General features: G+C 33.6%; 2 protein-coding genes, 1 long non-coding RNA gene and 2 pseudogenes across 3 annotated transcripts; all 5 read left to right on the forward strand.

The window, feature by feature from the left end:
• The first annotated feature begins 548 nt into the window (after positions 1-548).
• Positions 549-1,169, forward strand: LOC112099981 (annotated as a pseudogene).
• Positions 1,170-7,942: 6,773 nt separating this feature from the next.
• On the forward strand, positions 7,943-8,850 carry LOC112100254. Its single transcript, XR_002906571.1, has 3 exons — positions 7,943-8,071; positions 8,390-8,575; positions 8,672-8,850. It is a non-coding gene; the product is annotated as an uncharacterized LOC112100254 (long non-coding RNA).
• Positions 8,851-11,177: 2,327 nt separating this feature from the next.
• On the forward strand, positions 11,178-14,269 carry LOC18046371 (annotated as a pseudogene).
• A 1,146-nt stretch (positions 14,270-15,415) lies between these two features.
• LOC18046372 lies at positions 15,416-17,274 on the forward strand. Its single transcript, XM_024187530.1, has 5 exons — positions 15,416-15,699; positions 15,809-15,965; positions 16,610-16,790; positions 16,896-16,967; positions 17,128-17,274. Exons 1-5 carry the CDS (start codon positions 15,420-15,422, stop codon positions 17,272-17,274), a joined length of 837 nt encoding a protein of 278 aa, XP_024043298.1. The 5' UTR covers positions 15,416-15,419.
• Positions 17,275-17,745: 471 nt separating this feature from the next.
• On the forward strand, positions 17,746-19,609 carry LOC112100362. The gene is made up of 3 exons (XM_024189640.1): positions 17,746-17,828; positions 18,364-18,630; positions 19,291-19,609. Exons 1-3 carry the CDS (start codon positions 17,757-17,759, stop codon positions 19,378-19,380), a joined length of 429 nt encoding a protein of 142 aa, XP_024045408.1. The 5' UTR covers positions 17,746-17,756; the 3' UTR covers positions 19,381-19,609.
• Positions 19,610-21,137: the final 1,528 nt, after the last annotated feature.

Genomic DNA, 21,137 nt, shown 5'->3' on the forward strand with positions numbered 1-21,137 from the left:
CGTGATCCAATTGCATGTGCTAGCATGATCTCGCTACCAAAAGTCACACCAAAGTCATTAAAATTGAAAATGGCCAAAGTTTTTTTCATGCATTCATATTGTAAGCTTTGCCTATAAATAGAGGAGTAGAATGCATTTGTAACGCATCCCAATTTGTGAGAAGTAGAGAGCAATTGTAAGTGAGCTGTTTGAGAGAATTTGAGAGAGCTTCCACTTGAGTGTTTAAGTGAAGTTCCATTTGGGTGTATTGGGGTTGTGGGTTTTGTGAGTTTTTCCCACTTTTGTAAATTCCCATTATCAGTAAAATTATCTTACAGTCTTTGCCCATGGACGTAGGCTTTATGTCGAACCACGTAAATTATTGTGTCATATTTTCTTTGCATTTATTTGTCATATTTATATTTCTCCAAAAGTTACAGTTATCGTAATATTGGTAATTGCTCAACCTCACACTTCCGCAACATAAAGCTCTCTTTGACGTTCCCACCTAAGCATGATTAATTTAATATAATTTTATTCGCTTTAATTAATTTAATATGTATATATGCATGTTTTATTCTTTGCAGAACGTATTTGCTGTTGGAACAAACACAAGTGCAACAACTATGGTTTGGTCCATGACCTACCTAATGAATAATCCTAGAGCAATGAAAAAAGTTCAAATGGAAATCAGATCATTGATTGGGGGCAACAAAGGCTTTGTAAATGAAGATGACGTTCAAGAAATACATTATCTTAAAGCAGTAGTGAAGGAGACGATAAGAATGCAACCCACAGAGCCGTTACTACTCCCAAGAGAAACAATTGAGAAGTGTATAATAGAATGGTATGAAATACCAGCTAAAACACATGTTTTTGTAATTGCGTGGGCGATAGGACGAGATCCTGAAACTTGGCAGAATCCTGAGGAATTTTATCCCGCAGGGATTAGTTGATAGTTGTATTGACTTTAAAGAGCAACACTTTGAGTTAATACCATTTGGTGCTGGCAGAAGAATTTGTCCTGATTTGAATATGGAAATTCAAATGTGGATCTTGCACTTGCTAATCTTTTTTACAAATTTGATTGGCAAATGCCGCCTGGAATGAAGAGCCATGACTTAGATGTTCGGCCTGGACTTGCCATGCATAAGAAGAACATTCTTTCTATTAATTTAGTCGTATGTTAATGTTTTTTTTTATATTGTTATGCAGTGAATCAAGAGTCTAGGAAGAAAAAATTATGATTTTGAACTTTCATAAAGATTCAATAGCTCAGTACATGTTTGTTGGGAGAACATGTACCTCCCGGTTCGAGCGGAGATTTCTAATCTGAGTTGTGGTGCGGACTTAAAAATGTCTCCCACAGTTGGGGCCCTCCCCAAAATACCTCGTGGTTAAGACAAAAAAAAAATATAAAGCAAAAACCATAAGGGAACGAGATTTAATGAAGGAATTAGCAAGTGACGAATATTCCCAACACAAACATGGGCAGGAGCTTGTCACTTAGTTATAGTTCATTGTCTTCGATAACGTGAGAAACATAAATGCAGGCATTTGGAGACTGATTGTTTATACAAAACAAGACATGATTATACTCTCTCCCTCTTTTGTTAAACATTTTACATTGTTTATTGTGAAATATATATATTCCAATTTATCATCAGTAGCTAGGAGAATACACATGCATGTGGAAATTTTCTAATCCCATGCATGAGAGAGGATATAATTAATGTGATCATATATTAAATATCTAACAACCTAATCCTATACATTTAGCTAGATGAGATTAATTAGTACCAGATATCATTAGCATAACATAAAAATAAACCAATAATAAAAAAGGAAGACAATAGAATAAATAAAAACTCCAAAAGTTATACATTACCTAGTTTTTATGTGTCATCATTAATTGGCGAGGCATCTGTATGGAGACCCTGTATGAATTTCTACTCCTAAATTTTTGGGCTAATAGAATCTATTCGGTTTTTTTAATGTCCTAAATAAAAATTTAGGACTTTAATTAGTTAATTAGGCCTAAAAGTTTAATAATATAAATATTTTGATATTTGTTATTTTTACTAATTTTTATAATTTTATAATTTAAATTTTATTATTTATTTACTAGTAATTTTAAAAAATAACAATAAAAATTAAAATTAAAATTAAAATGGGGAAATGGGTAGTGGATGGGGATTCCACCTCATCCCCGTCCCCTCCCCTCATACCCTCTCCGAATGGGGAAAATTCCCGAGGGTACCCGTCCCGTGAGGATTTTTGTCATCCCTAAGTATTTTTAAGCAAACAAACACGTGCTCTCCCCGTGACCTTTAATGCTCATAACGCACCAAAACGCTGCCATTTTATGTCTGACGAGTTTGATTCACCAGCAGGCCTCACAGCTCACAACCATTATTTGTAGAATTGGTTTTGGCAAGAGGTACGTGAAGATGAAGCAACAAGTGAAAGAAGTAGATTCCATGCCTTGCTTGATGAAACTCAAGCCTTGCTTGTAAGCTTCTTTGTTACAGGTTATTTTCCTTTCATAGGAATGTTGCAACGCCCGCAAAATAACTTCCAAGAAATCGACAGAGTCTACCAGGAACTCATAGACAAGTTTCTGGATCCAAACTGAACAAAAATAGAACAGCTGCAACAGGAGGATGTAATTGATGTTTTACTTCAAATACGAAAAGACCGTGGATTTAAAGTTGATCTGACTATGGATCACATCAAAGCAGTGCTCATGGTTGATAATTTTATAAATAGTTAATTATTCTAACTCATGCTTAGGGGCGGACTCAAAAATTTTGTGCAGATACCCACTCTTACGGTGTTGTAGAACATTTTACAACATTTAAAGTGCTCTCTGATGTTCCCATCTGAGCATAATATTTACTAAGAAAAACATGTATATATAGTTGACTGAAATAGAATTCAAGGAAGACATTACATAGTACGAATTTGATTTATTTCGATGGAGTTTGATTAATGAAAGTATATGAAAGTGTAAAGAAAGTGGTAAAAAAATTTGGTTATGTAAAAGTTATATAGGCAACATATTATTGTCATATTCCTATTAAGGTACATTTGATTGTGATGATTATGCAAATAAAATAGATCCATATATGTCTTTAAAGATGGTTTTGACTTAAACTCGCGGAGTGTTGTATGCTCAATTTTGAGTTCTATTATTAGCCTTGCACCTATCCTGGATTATTTCGAGGGTAGATAAAATTAATTCTATTAATGCTATCATGTTTTCTTCTTCAAATGAATCGAATATTTCTGGATCATTAATTCCTTTTATTTCTTCATTGTTTGCTTGTAGTTAATCTAGTTTTAACCACAGAAATTGTATAACCAACTTGATATTCTTGACTAAAGTCTAAATGATCAATTGCATCTAGAAATTTATTAACAGATCTTTCCATTTTTAAGAAATTGAGTTACTCTTATCACTTCCTATCTTGTAACATCTCTGAAAGTAAACAGGGCCTAACATGCTTCCATTTGTGGCTAAAATAAAAGAAGAGTTCAGATCACTAACCAGTGTACTATCTCTTGAAATTTTAAAATAGACTCACTAATTACCTCCAACCATAGAGAGATTCATGGTTGGCACTGCCATAGCTCCACACATCATACAAGATCACTTCAGTGATTGTTCCACACAGTCCAACGTAACACACAACAGACTGACCTAATAGGATATGTCTAAGTGATTTCCTTGCAGTTGTCTCTGGAAGAATGCTTAGTAATAGAAAATCTTCTTCATTTAGCACAAGTATTGGCATGTAAGTTTCCTGGTTAGTTTTCAAAGGATATATAAGATATTTGGAAGATGATAATTTCACTCAAAAGAGGTTTATTTATTTCATTATTGAAATTGTTTACAGATGATGGTTACAGAGAATACAAAGATAGGTGAAGGTTAGACATATGATGTATTTTCCTTCTTACATGTTTCTATTTATCCTCTTAAAGAGATAAGGTTATCTCTTTTACATGACATATGTTCAAATTTCTTAGTGGATCGTGGATTCCCTTTTGATAAGGTGACCCCTATTTTTTTTATCATTAAAGACAGTAGTTGTCTTTTTTTCCTAATGGCAGACAATTTTATCTTGTTGTGGTGAGCTTTATCTTTTTGGAATATTTCTTTTTGAATTTTTTATGCTTTTAGGATAGCATCTTTTATCTTTTTCAATGGGCCCTGTCACATGTCAATTATTAGATCTTCATCTAAAGACATTTCTTCCCCATAAGAATCTCCTTTTGATCCTTCGTAGCAGTAGCCACATGATGACTGATACTTTAGCACCTTGCATATCTCGTGGTGCATCTAGAGACATGTCTTCTCCGCTAGAATCTCCTTTTGATCCTTCGTAGCAGTAGCCACATGATGACTGATGCTTTAGCACCTTGCATACCTTGTGGTGTGTTAGTAAGCTGGATTCCACGAGATTTTCATATATATATTTTTTTTCTTTTTAAATATGCCATGTCTGGCTAAAATACTTTCTTTTCTACTCATAGAAAATATTATATGCTCTTTTGTGGCTTCGTGAAGCCATATTTTCTCCTTACTTATCTTCTCAAGAGATTTATAGAGGACTTTCATTCCTATGGTCCTTTTGCTAGTGAGAGCTTTGGGCTTGAATAATTCAGGATGATAATCATTGTAGACTTGATGATTAAACAATTGTTTCGTCCTTTTTTATATTTTAAACCAAAAACTTGGCTCTAATACCATTTTTGAGGACAAATTCAACCCAAAATCCAAGTAAGGATGTATATGATTAATTTTCAAGATTTTATGAAAATTTTGTAATTATCCTTTTTCAAAACTCACCGTTTTGTACAAACTTTTGTGCAATCCTCTGTGAGGATGTCTTTTTCCAATCTTGTTTTATCCTTGCGCCATCTTTTACTGCTGTCTTTTAGCCCCGGACATCATTATCATTTTTCAACCGTTTCAACAGGCTGGCCACCACAAACTGTTTTAATGCATTTATCCACATCCGTTCTTTTTCGGAAGCAAAATCAAACGTTCATCATTTCGTGTTTGTTGCATACATTCGCATGTAACGTAGCAGGGGCCTTTTTGACATATCACAACAGTTTTTCCTTTTCCTTTTTCTTAAATGAAATACTGTTGTGTTAGAATTTACGTTCCACGTAAAGTTGACGGTAAAAACTAAATTCCGATTTGAGTATTGAGATCCCGTTTCGAAAGGTATGAGATTCAATGCTAATTTTTAAAATCGATTTGGAATTGGTCGGAATTTGAGACAAAATTTTGTGTCTATTAATGATTGGGATGGGATCGAGACAATCAACGAAGTCGTTGCTAGCGATTACAGGCTCAGGCATAATACTTTTACATCCAGCTTTTTCTGATTTTCTTTTAAGTTACATTATACGAAATACTTGTGACTGCACTGCGCATGTGTCTTTGATAGTTCAATTAAGGCTCCATAACTGATGGAAGCCCTTGGAAACTGGTAATTTGAGTCATTTGCAGTTGATGTTCCAGAAGGAAACGCCAAGGTTGAGACATGTTACTTTCGGATGCTTTTCCTTTAAGGCCTATTTTTTTTTTTTTAATTTATAGCTTTTAATATCATTTTAAATTTGTCCGAAAGTATCTTTTTTACCAATAATGTTTGTAAATCAAGAAATAGTTAAAATTCCGCTAGGTGAAAATACAAGTTTGGAATTTTATTTTTGAGTGCAGACGAATTTTATTTTTTAATTGTGGCTGAGTTAGGTATAGGTAAATCTATACTGAAACAGTAAAACTCACTCATTGCCATCCGTAAGATTGCTATAAGGTTAAATAAATAAAAGAAATTAAAAGATAATTCTGTCTGAGGATACAAATAAAATCGGAGCCTTAACAATCTTCGTTGGAAAAAAAAAAGAAGAAAAAAAGAAAGAAACACTATACGCATCCTTTACTCCACTTAATTTTTCATTTAAAAGTCTATTGTAGGTGTAAATTACGGCACCTCCACCAATAGGGGTGCGATCTAAACGTAATATACATTATAGAGATTGATGTCCATGTGCTCCCACAGTTTTAAGTAATTTTTTGCTTATCAAAAAAAAATTTTTTTTTTTGAATGAACTATCCAAGTCCGATATATCCGAGTGGGTAATTGCACATTATCTATTCCCTGATGTCACATATTTTTGTCTTTCACTGTCCTTAAATTACAATGAAATGGAATAATATTGGCAACAGTAGAAAATATAATAAGTAAAAAATTTATAAAAATAATGTTTTGTTTTATAATGAAAAGTTTAAATAGAAATATGAAAGTAAAAAGTTAAACACAAAATAAAATAAAGAAAGATAAAAGAATTTTTTAAAAGGAGAAATATATTATCTTTAATTAGAAAATGTTTCATTTTAAATAAGAACTATAATTTGTCATTTTATTATATTTGATTTAGTTTAATTTGATTGTATTTATTTCTTGGATTAGGGAATGATAATGATATTCATTCCTTATTGGTAGTGCTTACTTGCAAAAAATATGGAGGAATAAGAATAGATTTTGGGTGGAGTCCATAAATTTGAAAAAAAAAGAATGAGAATCTCATTGGCATGAGTAGAGGTGGGAATACAAATTGGGGAATGAATTTTTATCTTTAAAAAAATAAAAATTCCTTTTTTATCTCATATTAATATTAAATTATTATTATTATTGATGTTATTATTTATACTAAAAATATTTATTATTTATTTTTTTAGTGAACAAATACATAACTGTAACTAAGGTCATATAAGTATCTTACAACAATTTATTACGATTATAAGATAAAATAGACACATTAATTAGAATATAATTTATTCTAATTCTGATTCTTGCAGTTCAAGTATAAATTTATTCTAGTTCTTATTTTACATTTTAATTCCCGTATATTTCGATATTAGCCTATTCTAATTCCTATCTATTTTGATCCCGAAAAAATAAATGATCTAATTCAATTATAATAGGGGCATTAGAGGCTAAATTTAAACTTAAAGAGTAGTTCCGATATTAAACCATATTTTAAGGACATCAATGAAAATGTAATCAACAAAAAAAAAAAAGTTACACCATCATCGTTTTGTTGGCAACAATAACGTTGAAGTGGTCTGTCTCCTTGCGAGTTGTGCGACCCCTTCGGTCGCAAGGAGATGCCAATCTTTTCAATTTGTCGATTTGCTTTCCTAAAGCAATAAAATAAAACTCAAAGCCCCACTTCAAAACTTGTGCAAGAAGGAAATGTAACTGACGTATGCTGTCTTTCCATTTCTTGGTGCATGTATATATAAGTCTGAATATCAGCTGAGTCGGCCAACACCTGCAAGCAATTTTAGTTTTTCGGTAAGTATTGTTTCCTTATCCTATGAATTTATCTTCAAATTTATTATATTTTCACTTCAATTGTTTCTTAGTTTGGTTTAATGTAGTGCGAAGTTAATTTATCAACATTCCACCACATAAGCGGCACTGGAAGGACCCACAGAGGCCATCTCCAGCTCCACAGATGCTTGTGCCTAAATTCAACAGAAGCTTAAACTTGGGATTGCCCAAGCTTAATGAAGACAGGAGTGCAAATATTGTGCATGCAAGGCATGCCGTATTCAGGTGGTTTGCCGTAGGCTTGGATGGTGATAGCGGCTTTCCTACTTCTTTCCAATCTGAACCGTCCTCAGTGGAGCCTGTTGAGCATAAAAGAGGAGTAAAGCCGTTAGTTTTAGTGAACAACAATCTGGCTGAAGGTTAGTGTTCTGCCTTTTTTTTTTTGTTTTATCTTAATTTGTTCTACTTTCGTTCTTGATTTATGTCTGGTGTTAACTTTGCTTATGTGGACATTTGGCTTTCTCGTTGGTAGATAATGATGAAGTGAGGGGGAATATATGAAGAAGCCCAGGGGGACCGGCAGCAGAAAATGTATGGCCAGACGTGTTGAGTGCTTATAAGATTGTCAAGAACGAATTGGAGAAAAAGCCAACAATTGCTAGATTTGGCGAAGTTCATTTCCATAGATATGTGATCTGGTTCCCATTGCTGCTACAGCGTGAATGTTTTGTGTTAGATCATTCCTCTCCTTTCTTTCGACTTTGAACTTAAAGCAAACAAAAATGCATATTTATACTAAATCTGACAGACATCTTGTGTTAGTATTACTTGATTTCTGGTATGAGAAACAAATCAATCTCTTGCCGCCGTGAGTCCGTGACCAAGTTTTATTGTTTGAATTTTCATAGGGACAACACATTATATCATTGCTTGACCTTATTTCTTGCAGTAAAAATGATTCCATTCTTCTATCACATTTTTGAAACATCCATTAGTTTTTGTATTACAAGCGCCTCAAAGAAGTAATTATATCATTCATCTCGATGCAGGAACAATTTACTGCACTTAGGAAGTGAAAAGGAAGGTCAGGTTGCTGAAGAAACCACTTTGAGGCAAATGAAGTGATCCTTTTACTCAAATGTCCCTGCTACATACATGGAAGACATTATAAATGAAGTTATGCCAAAAATTGGAGTTTATTTTGAAGAGTACAAGGATATATATACCATGTCAAGGTAGTTCTTCTGCTAAAATCTTCAGTATTAGTGATCAAGTTTCGTTTATCTCCCACTTAATTAACCATTGATTCTTCCTACTCCCCGCCCCGGCAGTGTAGTTGCCTGACAGCAGGCGACAAAACTCAACTATTTCATGCAAATCTACTGTTAAAGAAGATAAAACACTTGAGCTCTAGAAGGCAAGTTTTCTGCTCCTGGCTAACTATTCTTTATGGACAATGGATCGAATATTGTGTTTGTTGCCTGTGTTTTAAAGGAGATTTTTGCTACTTCAAACATTGCAACAGGACTTTTGCTGTTTTGAATTAAATAGATGAGGGTTTGAATTTAATCTTTTCAATGTGAATCATGAAGGATCTATTCAAAATAAAAGTGATAAAGATTAAGAATGAACTTAAGAAACTAAGAGCTTTTAGAAATCTTTGAAGAAATAATATCAATTTGATAGGAAAAGAATTTAAAATGAAGAAAAAAAGATAATTGATAAGAAGTAAGACTAACTGTACATCTGATTGAGGAACAGGCTTGTTAATTCAAACTATTATAACCAATTGGGAATTGAATTAAGTTAACAGTTAACTCGTAATTGAATGTCTAAACTAACAATGTATACAATTACAGATGAGACTATAAAATTGCAAAGATACTGCTGATTGTGAATCAATTTGAACATGCCAATCCTTAGGAATTCCTTTCAGTATCATGGGATTTAGATCTCAATTATCTTTTTTTTTATTTGAGTACGGTGACATCCCGAACTATCAAAAATACCCACTTGTCCATACATGCCTATGTCCACTTTATCATTTATTTATGAAATGTTCTAATTAAATGGGGCAAGTCCATATAATACAATCATTTTCAATTGCCCAGCATTTGGAATACAGATGCTTTGTTTCTTCGGTTTTTAATTTTTTGTTCTTTTTCATTTACTTGATACAACTAATAAGTAAATTCATGGCATTTTCTATCACCTCTTTTTTTGTTGGGAGTATTAGTAAATCAACTCTGTAATGCTCTGCCTCTTTACCATAAAAGCTGCATTTTAATGGCATCAGCTTACAGTTATGTGTGCTAAGTAAAACAATTCTTTATTGAGACATTTTCATCCTCCAGAAAATACATAAATAAAAGACCAAACCATCGTTATTTTGATTTCATAACAGCATCATCCATCACTTTCCCATCACTTTCCTACAAGTTTTTGTTAGGAAATTGATGGGTGAAGCAAACACGTAGTTAAAATAAAATTAGAAGAAAATAAAGAACAAGCACAATAGAGAACACCAAAAAATTACGTGGTTCGACTTTTAACCTACATTCACAGGCGAAAACAAAAGTAAAATATTTCACTAGCGATATGAGGATTACAAGTATTATAATATTTTAGCTCACTTCTTAGAACCCCAATACACTCAATCTCTCAATCTCTCACTCACTAAACTCACAAGAGCTTTATAATTTTAAGTTCTGAAAATTACTCAAGCTCTTTCTCACAAAATTGAATGCGAAAACGAAAAGGAGGAGCCTCCTTTTATAGCCAAAATAGGCTATTATTAATTTAATATTTTATTATTATTATTATTTTATTAATTTTTCTTTTCTTTTCCTTCTTCGCCCGGCATCTCCTTTTTCTTCTCTCTTTCTTATTTTCTTTGGGCGGCACCAAATCCTTCTTCTTTTGTTTTCTTTTCCAACTAAAGATGGTGTTGACCATCTAGATAGCCAATTTTTTTAACAGCTTTAGAAGGCCGGAGGCTGAAACACAATCAATTGAGTTGTTATTGCATTTCTTACAGCATGAGTGCGGGCGTGCGGCAATTCAATGGACTTTTTGGCACTTTTGATGGACGGAGTTAAATGGTGGGTTTCGGCTTGCAGTCACTTGTGTTTGTTCAATTTTATTTTTGTTAAAATCCATGAATATTAATTACTACCTTATTCACTGTTCAGTAAAAATAAAACAACACCAGAAAAAGATTTTTGCTATATAACAACAGTTTTTTTTTTTTTGTTTTCAATTGAACACTATTGTGTTAGAATATACTTCCCAGTTAAGGTTGATAGAAAAAACCAAATTTCAATCAGTATTTGGATTCTGTCCCAAAACAAGCACTTACTGATCACAACTTTAACTAACTTATTTTTCCACCACACAATTTGCTCAACTTTTATTTGTACCACACATTTTAATTGCCACTAACTTAAGCAACTTGGCTAACATCCCAGATTTTTCTTAAGATATTTCTACAGAGGATAGGGCTACCTTACAGATTCTGTAAGGTACAGCCCTCACGTGAATAGTATTTGATTGTGGGTCCGTGTGGGACCCACCACCAAGTTTGTGAGTCAGCTGTGACTTACCGAATCTGTAAGTTAGTAAGCTCCTTCTACAGATATTTTAACATTTTAGATTGTAAATTACTTTTCAACACTTGATTTAATCACTGATTGTTGACGATAACGTAGCCGGCAAATTTGTTTCGTTGTGCTAACCGGACAAGCGATAAGGACTTCACAAGAGTACAAAACAGAGCCTCGATCTAATAATATTACTGAACATAGCATTTTTGTTTCCTTATTAATGGATTTGTTTCCTTATTAATGGAGAGAGGCAGTTCTGTTTTTGCAGTGATTAAGCGCATAGAAGATATTAATGGCTTTACTTATCATCATCAACTTCCTTTTGTGTCTCCCCTTCTTCCTAACCTCAAGAAATAATACTAAATTACCACCCGGCCCCTGGGGCCTTCCCTTAATCGGTAACTTACACCAGTTTGATGTCTCAAAGCCTACACCAGTTTGATGTCTCAAAGCCTCAAGTGTCATTTTGGGAGCTGTCACGGAAATATGGCCCCCTCATGTCCTTGCGTCTTGGTTTTGTGCCATCCCTAGTAGTTTCCTCAGCAAAAATGGCTAAAGAGATATTAAAAACCCATGATCTTCAATTTTGTAGCAGGCCAGCCTTGGTAGGACAACAAAAGTTATCTTACAATGGTCTTGATTTGGTATTTTCACCCTATGATGAATATTGGAGAGAGATAAGAAAAATTTGTGTCATTCATCTCTTTAACTCTAATAGGGTACAAAATTTTCGACCCATTAGAGAAGATGAAGTTTCAAGAATGATTGAAAAGATTTCAAAATCAGTTGCTGCTTCTAATCCCGTAAACTTAAGTGAGGTAATGATGTCTCTTACCAGCACCATTATTTGTAGAATTGGTTTTGGCAAGAGGTACGATGAAGATAAAGCAACAAGTGGAAGAAGTAGATTCCATGCCATGCTTAATGAAACTCAAGCCTTGTTTGTAAGCTTTTTTGTTACAGATTATTTTCCTTTCATGGGCTGGATTGATAAGCTCACAGGAATGATGCAACGCCTGCAAAATAACTTCCAAGAATTCGATAGATTCTACCAGGAACTCATCAACGAGCATTTGGATCCAAACAGAACAAAATCAGAATTGGCGCAACAGGAGGATATAATTGATGTTTTACTTCAAATAAGAAAAGATCGTGGATTTAAAGTTGACTTGACTTTGGACCACATCAAAGCAGTGCTCATGGTGAATAATTTTATAAATAGTTATATGTAGACTCGTGCTCAGGCGCAGACTTAAAATTTTGTGCAGATACCCAATTTTACAGTCTTGTAAAATGGTTTATAATGCTGTAAAGTGCCTTTGATGTCCACCTGAGCATGATTAATTTAATGTAATTTTATTTGCTTTTAACTAATTTACTATGTATATATGTATGTTGTTTGCTTTGCAGAACGTACTCGTTGCTGGAACAGACACGAGTGCAGCAACTGTGGTTTGGGCCATGACTTACCTAATGAAGAATCCTAGAGCAATGAAAAAAGTTCAACAGGAAATCAGATTGTTGATTGGGGCTAACAAAGGCTTTGTAAATGAAGATGATGTTCAAGAACTACATTATCTTAAAGCGGTAGTGAAGGAGACAATGAGATTGCAACCCACAGTGCCATTACTAGTCCCAAGAGAAACAATTGAAAAGTGCGTAATAGATGGGTATGAAATACCAGCTAAAACACTTGTCTTTGTAAATGCATGGGCGATAGGAAGAGACCCTGAAGCTTGGGAGAATCCGGAGGAATTTTATCCGGAGAGATTCGTTGATAGCATTATTGACTTTAAAGGGCAACACTTTGAGTTAATACCGTTTGGTGCTGGCAGAAGAATTTGTCCTGGGTTGAATATGGGAATCGCAACTGTGGATCTCGCACTTGCTAATCTTCTTTACAAATTTGATTGGGAAATGCCACCTGGAATGAAGAGCCAAGACTTGGACTTTGATGTTCTGCCGGGAATTACTATGCATAAGAAGAATGCTCTCTCTCTTTTGGCTAAGTATCATGAGTGGGTAAATTAAGGCACCTCGGACAATAAGAGTTTGATCTAAACTAAATATATGTTATAGAGATTGCATGTATGTCCTCAATTGTGCTTCTCATGTTTCCTTTCTTTCCTCTTATGTATTATGAATGTTGATGTCTAAGTGCCCATAGGCTGAGTGGTTTTTAATAATTAAATTTCTTTTAGTTCAAAATTTTGGGAGGTAAGGACTAGAGAATAATGGTTACTCTGCTCACTCTCCTATACTAAAAAAAAAAGGTTGATATGAATGTGAATATTAATCTACTACGTTCATTTCATCTCATATTTTTTCTCCTATATTTTTTTCTTTAAATTTAACTTCTATCACTTAACGTGCTATCTTTTTATATGATTGGATAGAGATTGAAATTTTTGCTGTTCCACCTCGATGTTAATGCTAATATTATCTTCACACCTTTACTGTAATTTTCTACTTCTACTATTAGATGCTGAAGGGTTTTTTCTTGGAGATTGCTTTACAAAAAAAATTCTGAAAGAAGATTTTGTCGATCGGATAGCAAGCTTATCCATATAGTTTAATGGATTATCTGCAAGAGCTCTTTTTAGTGCGCATACAGTTGTCCCTTCATGTTAGCATATTCATTCTGTCGTCAATGAACTTTTGCATTTAAATGGTATCAGTTCAAGTGATGAGTGAATTTTACCTATTGCGTATCTTGGACTAAATTTAATTTTAAAAAAATGAGTTTCCAGCTTATGACTTATACGTATCTTGCACTTTGGTTTTACGATCACCATTGGATGGAAGAGTGGCTTGAGTTTGTTAATTGCTTCAGTCCCAGGACTAGTGTTTGGAAACATAAACTTTATCAGTTCAGCAACTATAAATCTGTTTCATGATTGTTATTGCACACTATTTCCTATATCCTTGTCTCCATGCTCATACTGAATTAGTGGTGCATTTGTCATCTTTCGCCTTTCATTAAAATGTGCTAATTATTTTTTATTTCAATCGTAGGATGGGAAGATTGATACTGATTCCATCTACAATGGGTTTAAAGACAACGTGAGGTTAATGTGGGAGCGTTTCTTGTCATCCCAGCAAATGTTGACATAAACAACAGACTGCAAGCTTCCCCTACTCTCTGTTCATATTTGCATTTGTGTGCATCTTGTACTTGTTGTTGCAGAAAGATGAATATGTAAGAATAAGATAGTGTTTGTATGCAATGGTCAAATGTTTTTGCAAAAAATGTCGTTGCTTGAGTTCCTCAATTCTCATTCTGAACTTCAAATTTTGTACATTTCTTTAACTTAATTTTTTTTTCTGTGTAATAGTAGTATAAGTTTGGTAGTTTCTGTGTAAAGTGTTTTATATTTTCATGTGTGGAATAAATATCAATGGCCAACAACAATAAGAGTTTGATTTTATTTGTGAGACATGTCTTTCAAAATTAAGCTAGTGACATACTTGGATCACTTGGGATCCACTTGCAAATGTATTTTGAAGAAAAGTTTTCTCCCCGCCTTTTATGTAATCACACCCACCAGTAATATGGTAATTTATTGAAAGGTCCTTGATGCCCGGTAAAAGTTATAATTAAATTAATAAACTTATCTTTTTAAATTAATAAACTCATCTTTTTGAATATGTTCATCATTTTGTACGTATATTAGTTTTTTTTTTTTAAATTCCTTTTATTTCTAAACTATTGGTTAGAAGCAAATATTTCACTGTAATCTCCTGTCGACCAAAGGAGATGCCTTTCCCAAAGCAAGAAAAGAAAACACAAAAAGCCCACTTCAAAAACTTGTGCAAGAAGGAGATGTGATTACGCTGTCTTTCTGTTTCTTGGTGCGTGTATAGATATATACATACACACATAAGTCTGAGGACCAGCTGAGCCAACAGCCCACTAGGAAGCAATTTTAAAATTTTTGGTCAGTATTGTTCTTTATATCTTATGAATTTTTCCTTCAATTATTATATTTTCACTCAGTTTTGTTTTTGGGCACGCGTTATGTGATTTTCTTTTGATGATTTCCGTGGCTTCTTTTTAGCTCTTATTTTACTGTTTCTACTGGTTAGTTTAGCTACTGTCTACTGAGATAAAATTATTTGCTTGAATAACTTAATCTTTTGCTATTTTATTACGTTCAGTTTATATACAGTTGATTCATTGTAACAAATGTTATCATAAATGATTCTTGAGTAATTTCATTTATTTACTTTTTCTTCTTTCATAGTTGGCCTGTACGGTATCATTTACTTTTATCTTTTTTCAAATTTCTTTTAATCTACAGAATGTTTGTTTTAGTCCTGATCTTGGGTTACTGAAATGTTTCATTCCCTTTTCCTAAGTATTTTTGTTGCTTGTTTATCGGGCAATACTGCAACAGTGATTTTAATTCACAAAATTCTGTAAATACTTATTATTCTTAGTGTGGTTTTAAGGTAGAGTGAAGTTAATATTATCATAATGGCTTACATTCCTCCACATATGAGGCATACGAAGGACCCCCAGAGGCCATCTCCAGTTCCAGAGATGATTGTGCCTAAATTCAACAGAAAATTAAACTTGGGATCATCCAAGCATAATGCAGACATAAGTGGAAAGATCGTGTATGCAGATCCTGCCATACACAGGTGGTTCATTTGTGGCTTGGATAATGATAGCAGCAGTCCTTCTGTCCGCTTTGTGGAGTTTTCAGACGACCCTGTTGAGCATAAAAAATCGACGACCATTAATCTGGCTCGAGGTTACTGATCTGCATTTGTAATTTTATCTTAAATATGTTCTACTTTCTTTCTTTATTTATATCTGGTGCTAACTTTAGTTATATTGACATTTGGATTTTGGGTTGGTAGATAACGATAAATTGTGTGGGAATACATCAAGAAGCCCATGGGAATCGATAGCAGAAAATGTATGGCCAGATGTATTGAGTGCTTGTAATATTGTCAAGAACGAAATGGAGGAAAAGCCAACAATGGTTGCTAGATTTGGCCATCATCTTTTCCGTGAGTATGTGATCTGGTTCCATTGCTGTAACAGCTTGAATTTTTTATTAGGTCATTCCTTTTCTTTGGACTTTGAAATTAAAGCAGCAAAAATGCATATTCATACTTAATTCTGACAGAAATCTTATAGTCATATAAGTGGTGGCAGCTAAAATTATGAGCTTTACCATTAACCCTACCACCAGCTGTGGATGACTGTAAACCCTACCACCAGCTGTGGATGACTGTAAATCGGATCTCTAAACCAGGGACAAAAGTTAAAATTGCTTTTAAAAGCCAAAGAGGAAAATGGCAATTTATAGTGCATGCACTTCTTTCAGACTTGTATCTCATAGAAGCTTTCATGGCATCTGGAATTTGGCTTTGGCTTTGCGTAGGACATTTCAATTGTTGCTGGTGGAAACAAATATATCCATTGTCTTAGTTTTGCTTGATTTCCGGTGCAAGAAACAAATAAATTTGTTGCCGTGGCCAAGTTTTGTTGTTTGATATTTCATTGGGACAACAAAGTATACCACTGCTTCGCCTATTTCTTACATCTTTGCATCATATATTTCCATTCTTCTATCACATCTTTGAAGCTTCTACTAGTTCTCATATTAGAAGCGCCTCAAAGAAATAATTATTATATTATTCGTCTTAATGAAGGAGTGACATACTGAGCTTAGAAAATGCGAAAGAAGGTCAGGTTGCTGAATCTGCTTTGAGCCCACTGAGGAGATGCTTTTACACTGGTGTCCCTCCTACATACATGGGAAAAATTGTAAATGAAGTTGTGCCAAAAATTGGGGTTGGTTTTGTAGAGAACAAGGATATATACCATGTCAAGGTAGTTCTCCTGCAGTCCTGCTAAATACTTTAGTAGTCATCACCAAGTTTCTTTTATCTCTCACTTAATTAGCCATTGATTCCCCCCCTTCTTTTTCTTGTGTAGTTGTCTGATGGCACACGACAAATTACGTGCAAATGTACTGTTAAAGAAGATCAAAAGCTTCATCTCTATAAGGCAAGTCTTTTGCTACTGGCTGAGTATTATTTATGGACAACGGGTCCAAGTTTATAAGTTGCCTCTTGTGTTAAGGAGACTTTTGCTAGTGGAAACATTGAAACAAGACTTATGATGTTTTGAATTGAATGATATAATCTTTTCACTGTGAATTATGAAGGAGATGTCGAATATAAGCGATAGATATCAAGAAAGAGACGAAACCTTTGTGTCTCAAAAGAACCTTTTAGAAGTCTCTCCAGGAATAATCTCAGTTAAGAGGAAAAGAATTAAAATGAAAAGAAGGAAGAAAATTCTCAAGAAGTAAGACTAATTCTACATCTAATTGAGGAACAGGCTTGTTAATTTAACAAGGAAAGCTCCAGTAGCTATTTATTATAAACCAATTAAAAATTGAATTAAATTAATAGTTAACTTGTAATTGAATGTCTAATCCAACAAACTATGCATAAGATTACAGATGTAACTATGTAATACAAAAAACCTCTGCTTATTGTAGACCAAAGTGAATATGCCAATATTTAGGAATTTCTTTCAGCATCATGGGATTTAGATCCCTATAATCTTTTTTTATTTTAGTGTAGTGACGTCCGGAAGACCAGAATTATCACGTACCTCGTACTAGTCGTTTTATTTATTTTGTCTTTTAAAGCGCCACATTATTTCCCATACAGTCATAATATATCTATTTTTTGTTTATTTATCGTTGCCGTGTGTGGAGTCTCATCTTGAATATGAACATTTTTCCGGTAGGTCGAACTGAACTCTGTTCGTCACATGGTAGCAGACATGTTATGCGTTCATAAAAATCTAGACCTGAGGTTGGCACTATGTTCAAAGAGTACCTTATCTGCTCTCTCGGTAAGTCAATCTGCTCCTCCGTGCATCTTTTAGCTGGACTTTTAAGTTACGCCTTCTTTTTTCCCCTTTTTATTTTATTTGGTCATTTGCTTGTTGGAATCATCATCATTACAGAATGATGAAGAAAAATTCAAGACCAGGGGAAATAAGGAAATATTAAACTTATAGCTTTTGTTTTATCATAGAAAGTTTACTTTCAAGGGCTTGAGAAAAAATTTATATATATATATATACACACACACATACATATATACACACACACATACATATATACACACACACACACACGACAAGCTTAAAACGGTTAAACATTAGCATGCATGATCCTTTTCTTCAAAACTGAAACTTTACAAATGTTAAAAATAGAATAACAAATAAATTATTAGATTTCCAAAATCAGTTACCGTTATGCAGGCTTAAAACAAAAGTTAAATATAAGCTCTTTTTTTTTTTTTTGGGGGGGGGGGGCGTGTGTGCCTATGAGTAGTCCCAGCAAATGAATTCTATGATCAAACTGAAATTTTTGAATTTTCAGGATGATGAAATGAACAGCATTAGAATTCTGATTAATTCAGCCATTCCGGATCCGGAAGTCAAGGGTGGGTTAAGATGGCCCATGGGGAAGTCATATTCAGGGGATTACACAATTGTTGGGGTTTGGCACAATGAATTTAAATCATATAAAAGCCCATCACTAAAGCTTAAGGTAAGAAATGTTGATCGATTTATTTTCAAGACTGGAACTGGGGAAGCTACGATTGAGATTAATCTAAAGTTGAGAAGACTAGTTTCAGAGATTCAGGTACTTGCTGCTTTTTGCTTTAACTTTTATCACATAACCTACTATCTTTGTGTATGATTACATGGATCTTGAAATTCTTGCTGTTATGTCATAATGTTAATGCATATTTTGTCTTCACGCATTTCTTACTGAACTTGTGTCTTGAGCTGTAATTGTAATTTCCAATTTTTACTATTAGATGGGTATTTTATTGGAGATTTCTTTACTTAAAAAAAAAAAATGTTTGACAGAGAATATTTTAACGATGAGATTGCAATATTGTAATAGATAATCTTCAGGAACTCTTTTTACCTTTTAGTAGTTATGCAGTTGCTCCTCTGTGTTAGTTTATTTATTCTATCATATGTAACGAATGACTTTTTACCAAATTTGATTTCAAAGCTGAGCTTCCAGCTTATGACTTATATTTGTGTCTTGCACTTTTGTTTTACAATCACCATTAGATGGAAGAGTGCTTAGAGTTAGTTAATTGATTCAATCCCAGGATTAGTCTTTTGAAACATAAAATTTATCGGCTAAGCTATATAAATCTGTTTCATGTTTCTTATCGCACACTATTTCGTATGGCTTTGTCTCCATGCTCATACAAAATTAGTGTTGTATTAGATGTCTTCTGTCTTTCATTCACATGTACTTATTACTTTTTCTTTCAATCGTCAGGATGGGGAGATTGATACTGATTCCATCTACAATGGGTTTAACGACAACTTGAGGTTAATATGGGACCATTTCTTGTCATGGGAGTCATAACTTTTGACAAAAACAACAGATTGCATGCTCTCCCCGCTCGGTTCATATTTGCGTTTGTGTGCATCCTGCAGTTGAAGATGTAGAATGATGTAAATGCAAGAAAAAGAGCATGTTCGTATCCAATGGTAAAATGTTTTTGCTAAAATGTATGGACTTGTAACAGTTTGTTGCGTGAGTTTCTCAATCTCCTAAACCTCAAATTTTGTCCTATTTTCACCCCGGCTTTTTCCCCCCGTCCTCTGTAATAGTTATATTTGGTATAAGTTTGGCAGTTCCTGTGTAAAGTGTTTCATATTCATGTGTGGAATAAATATCAACATCCAGATACAAGAAAGTTTGATTTTATTTGTAAGACCTGTCTCTCAAAGTTAATCTAGTGACATGCTTGAAGCACTTGGGATCCACTAGTTGGATGTATTTTTGTTAAGATTTATTTAGCATTTTGTATGTGTATCAGTGCCTTTTTTTTTTGTTGTTAAACCGTTGGTTAGAGGGCAAATATTTCACATTAAAGTGGGGTCTGCTTGCCACCAAGGGAGATGCCTTTCCCAAAGCAAGAAACGAAAACTCAAAAGCCCACTTCATAACTTGTGTAAGAAGGAGATGTAATTGACATATGCTGTCCTTTTTCTTGGTGCGTGTATGTGTGTGTATACACACTTAATTCCGAAGATCAACTGAGCCAACAGCCAAAACTTGAAAGCAATTTTAAAATTTTCGGTTAGTATTGTACTTTATATCTTTTGAATTTCTCTTTAATTTATTATATTTTCACTTTAGTTTTGTTTCTGGGTACTCTTTATGTGCTTTTCTTCGATGATTTTGGTGAGCTCATATTTTACTGTTTCCACTGGTTAGTTTAGTTATTGTCTACTAAGATAAAATTATTTGCTTCAATAACATAGAGTATTGAGGTGTTGTAATTTAAAATTTTAGAAAAAAATATATTTATAAAATAAAAGTTAATAGTATGTGGTAAATATAATTTTAAAATAATAATTTTAATAAAATTAGTAAAGATATAATAGATTTTCATCATATAAAAGTAAAATCAAATCAACTTAATTTCTAAACTATATAAATTAATTTTTATAAAACACTTTAGTGCTGTAACTACCCAACCTCAATCTAAAGTATAGCCTTAATCGTTTGCTATTTTATTATGTGATTGTATATAGAGTTAATTAATTGTATCAAATGTCATTATAAATGATGCATGAGCAATTTCATATTGTTTTTCTTTCCTTCATTGATAATTGGCTTGTCGGATATCTTTGAACTTTTTTTTTTCGCCTCAAAGTTCTTTTAGTCTGCAGAATGTTGGTTTTAGTTTCGATCTTGGTTACTGTAATATTTCATTCATTCTTTCTAAGCATAGTGGGTTCATTTCACAAAATTCTGTAATAAGTACTTATTGTAGTTTAAGGTAGCGCGAAGTAATATTATCGTAATGTCTTACATTCCACCACATAAGCAGCAGTTTGTAATCAAGACTGCAGAGAATCTTGCAGATATGTTGACTAAGGTGGTGACGACAATTAAGTTTGAGCATTATCTAAACTTGATCAATATCTTACAAGTTTGAAAATAGTCAGAGAAGACAGAGACTGGAGGATGGTTTGTTGATAGTCGGCTCAGATTTACTAAATTTTCGTTAAGGTAGAGAATTGTTGAAAAATCAAGCATGCTTGCATGAGCCAGCTAGCATGCAAATTTCAAGCCCACCAATGTTCAGCTAGCGTGATCCAATTGCATGT

The sequence above is a fragment of the Citrus clementina genome, unplaced genomic scaffold (assembly GCF_000493195.1).
Source record: "Citrus clementina cultivar Clemenules unplaced genomic scaffold, Citrus_clementina_v1.0 scaffold_3, whole genome shotgun sequence".
NCBI lineage: Eukaryota > Viridiplantae > Streptophyta > Magnoliopsida > Sapindales > Rutaceae > Citrus > Citrus x clementina.

What these genes read in the sequence shown, in the direction of transcription:
- LOC18046372 (XM_024187530.1), top strand. Translation starts at nt 15,420, where the DNA reads ATGGCTTACATTCCTCCACATATGAGGCATACGAAGGACCCCCAGAGG. An exon ending in GACCATTAATCTGGCTCGAG is followed by an intron (nt 15,700 to 15,808) that starts GTTACTGATCTG and finishes TTGGGTTGGTAG; the next exon opens with ATAACGATAAATTGTGTGGG. An exon ending in AAAAGCTTCATCTCTATAAG is followed by an intron (nt 16,968 to 17,127) that starts GCAAGTCTTTTG and finishes TGAATTATGAAG; the next exon opens with GAGATGTCGAATATAAGCGA.
- LOC112100362 (XM_024189640.1), top strand. Translation starts at nt 17,757, where the DNA reads ATGTTATGCGTTCATAAAAATCTAGACCTGAGGTTGGCACTATGTTCA. An exon ending in GTACCTTATCTGCTCTCTCG is followed by an intron (nt 17,829 to 18,363) that starts GTAAGTCAATCT and finishes TTGAATTTTCAG; the next exon opens with GATGATGAAATGAACAGCAT. An exon ending in GACTAGTTTCAGAGATTCAG is followed by an intron (nt 18,631 to 19,290) that starts GTACTTGCTGCT and finishes TTCAATCGTCAG; the next exon opens with GATGGGGAGATTGATACTGA.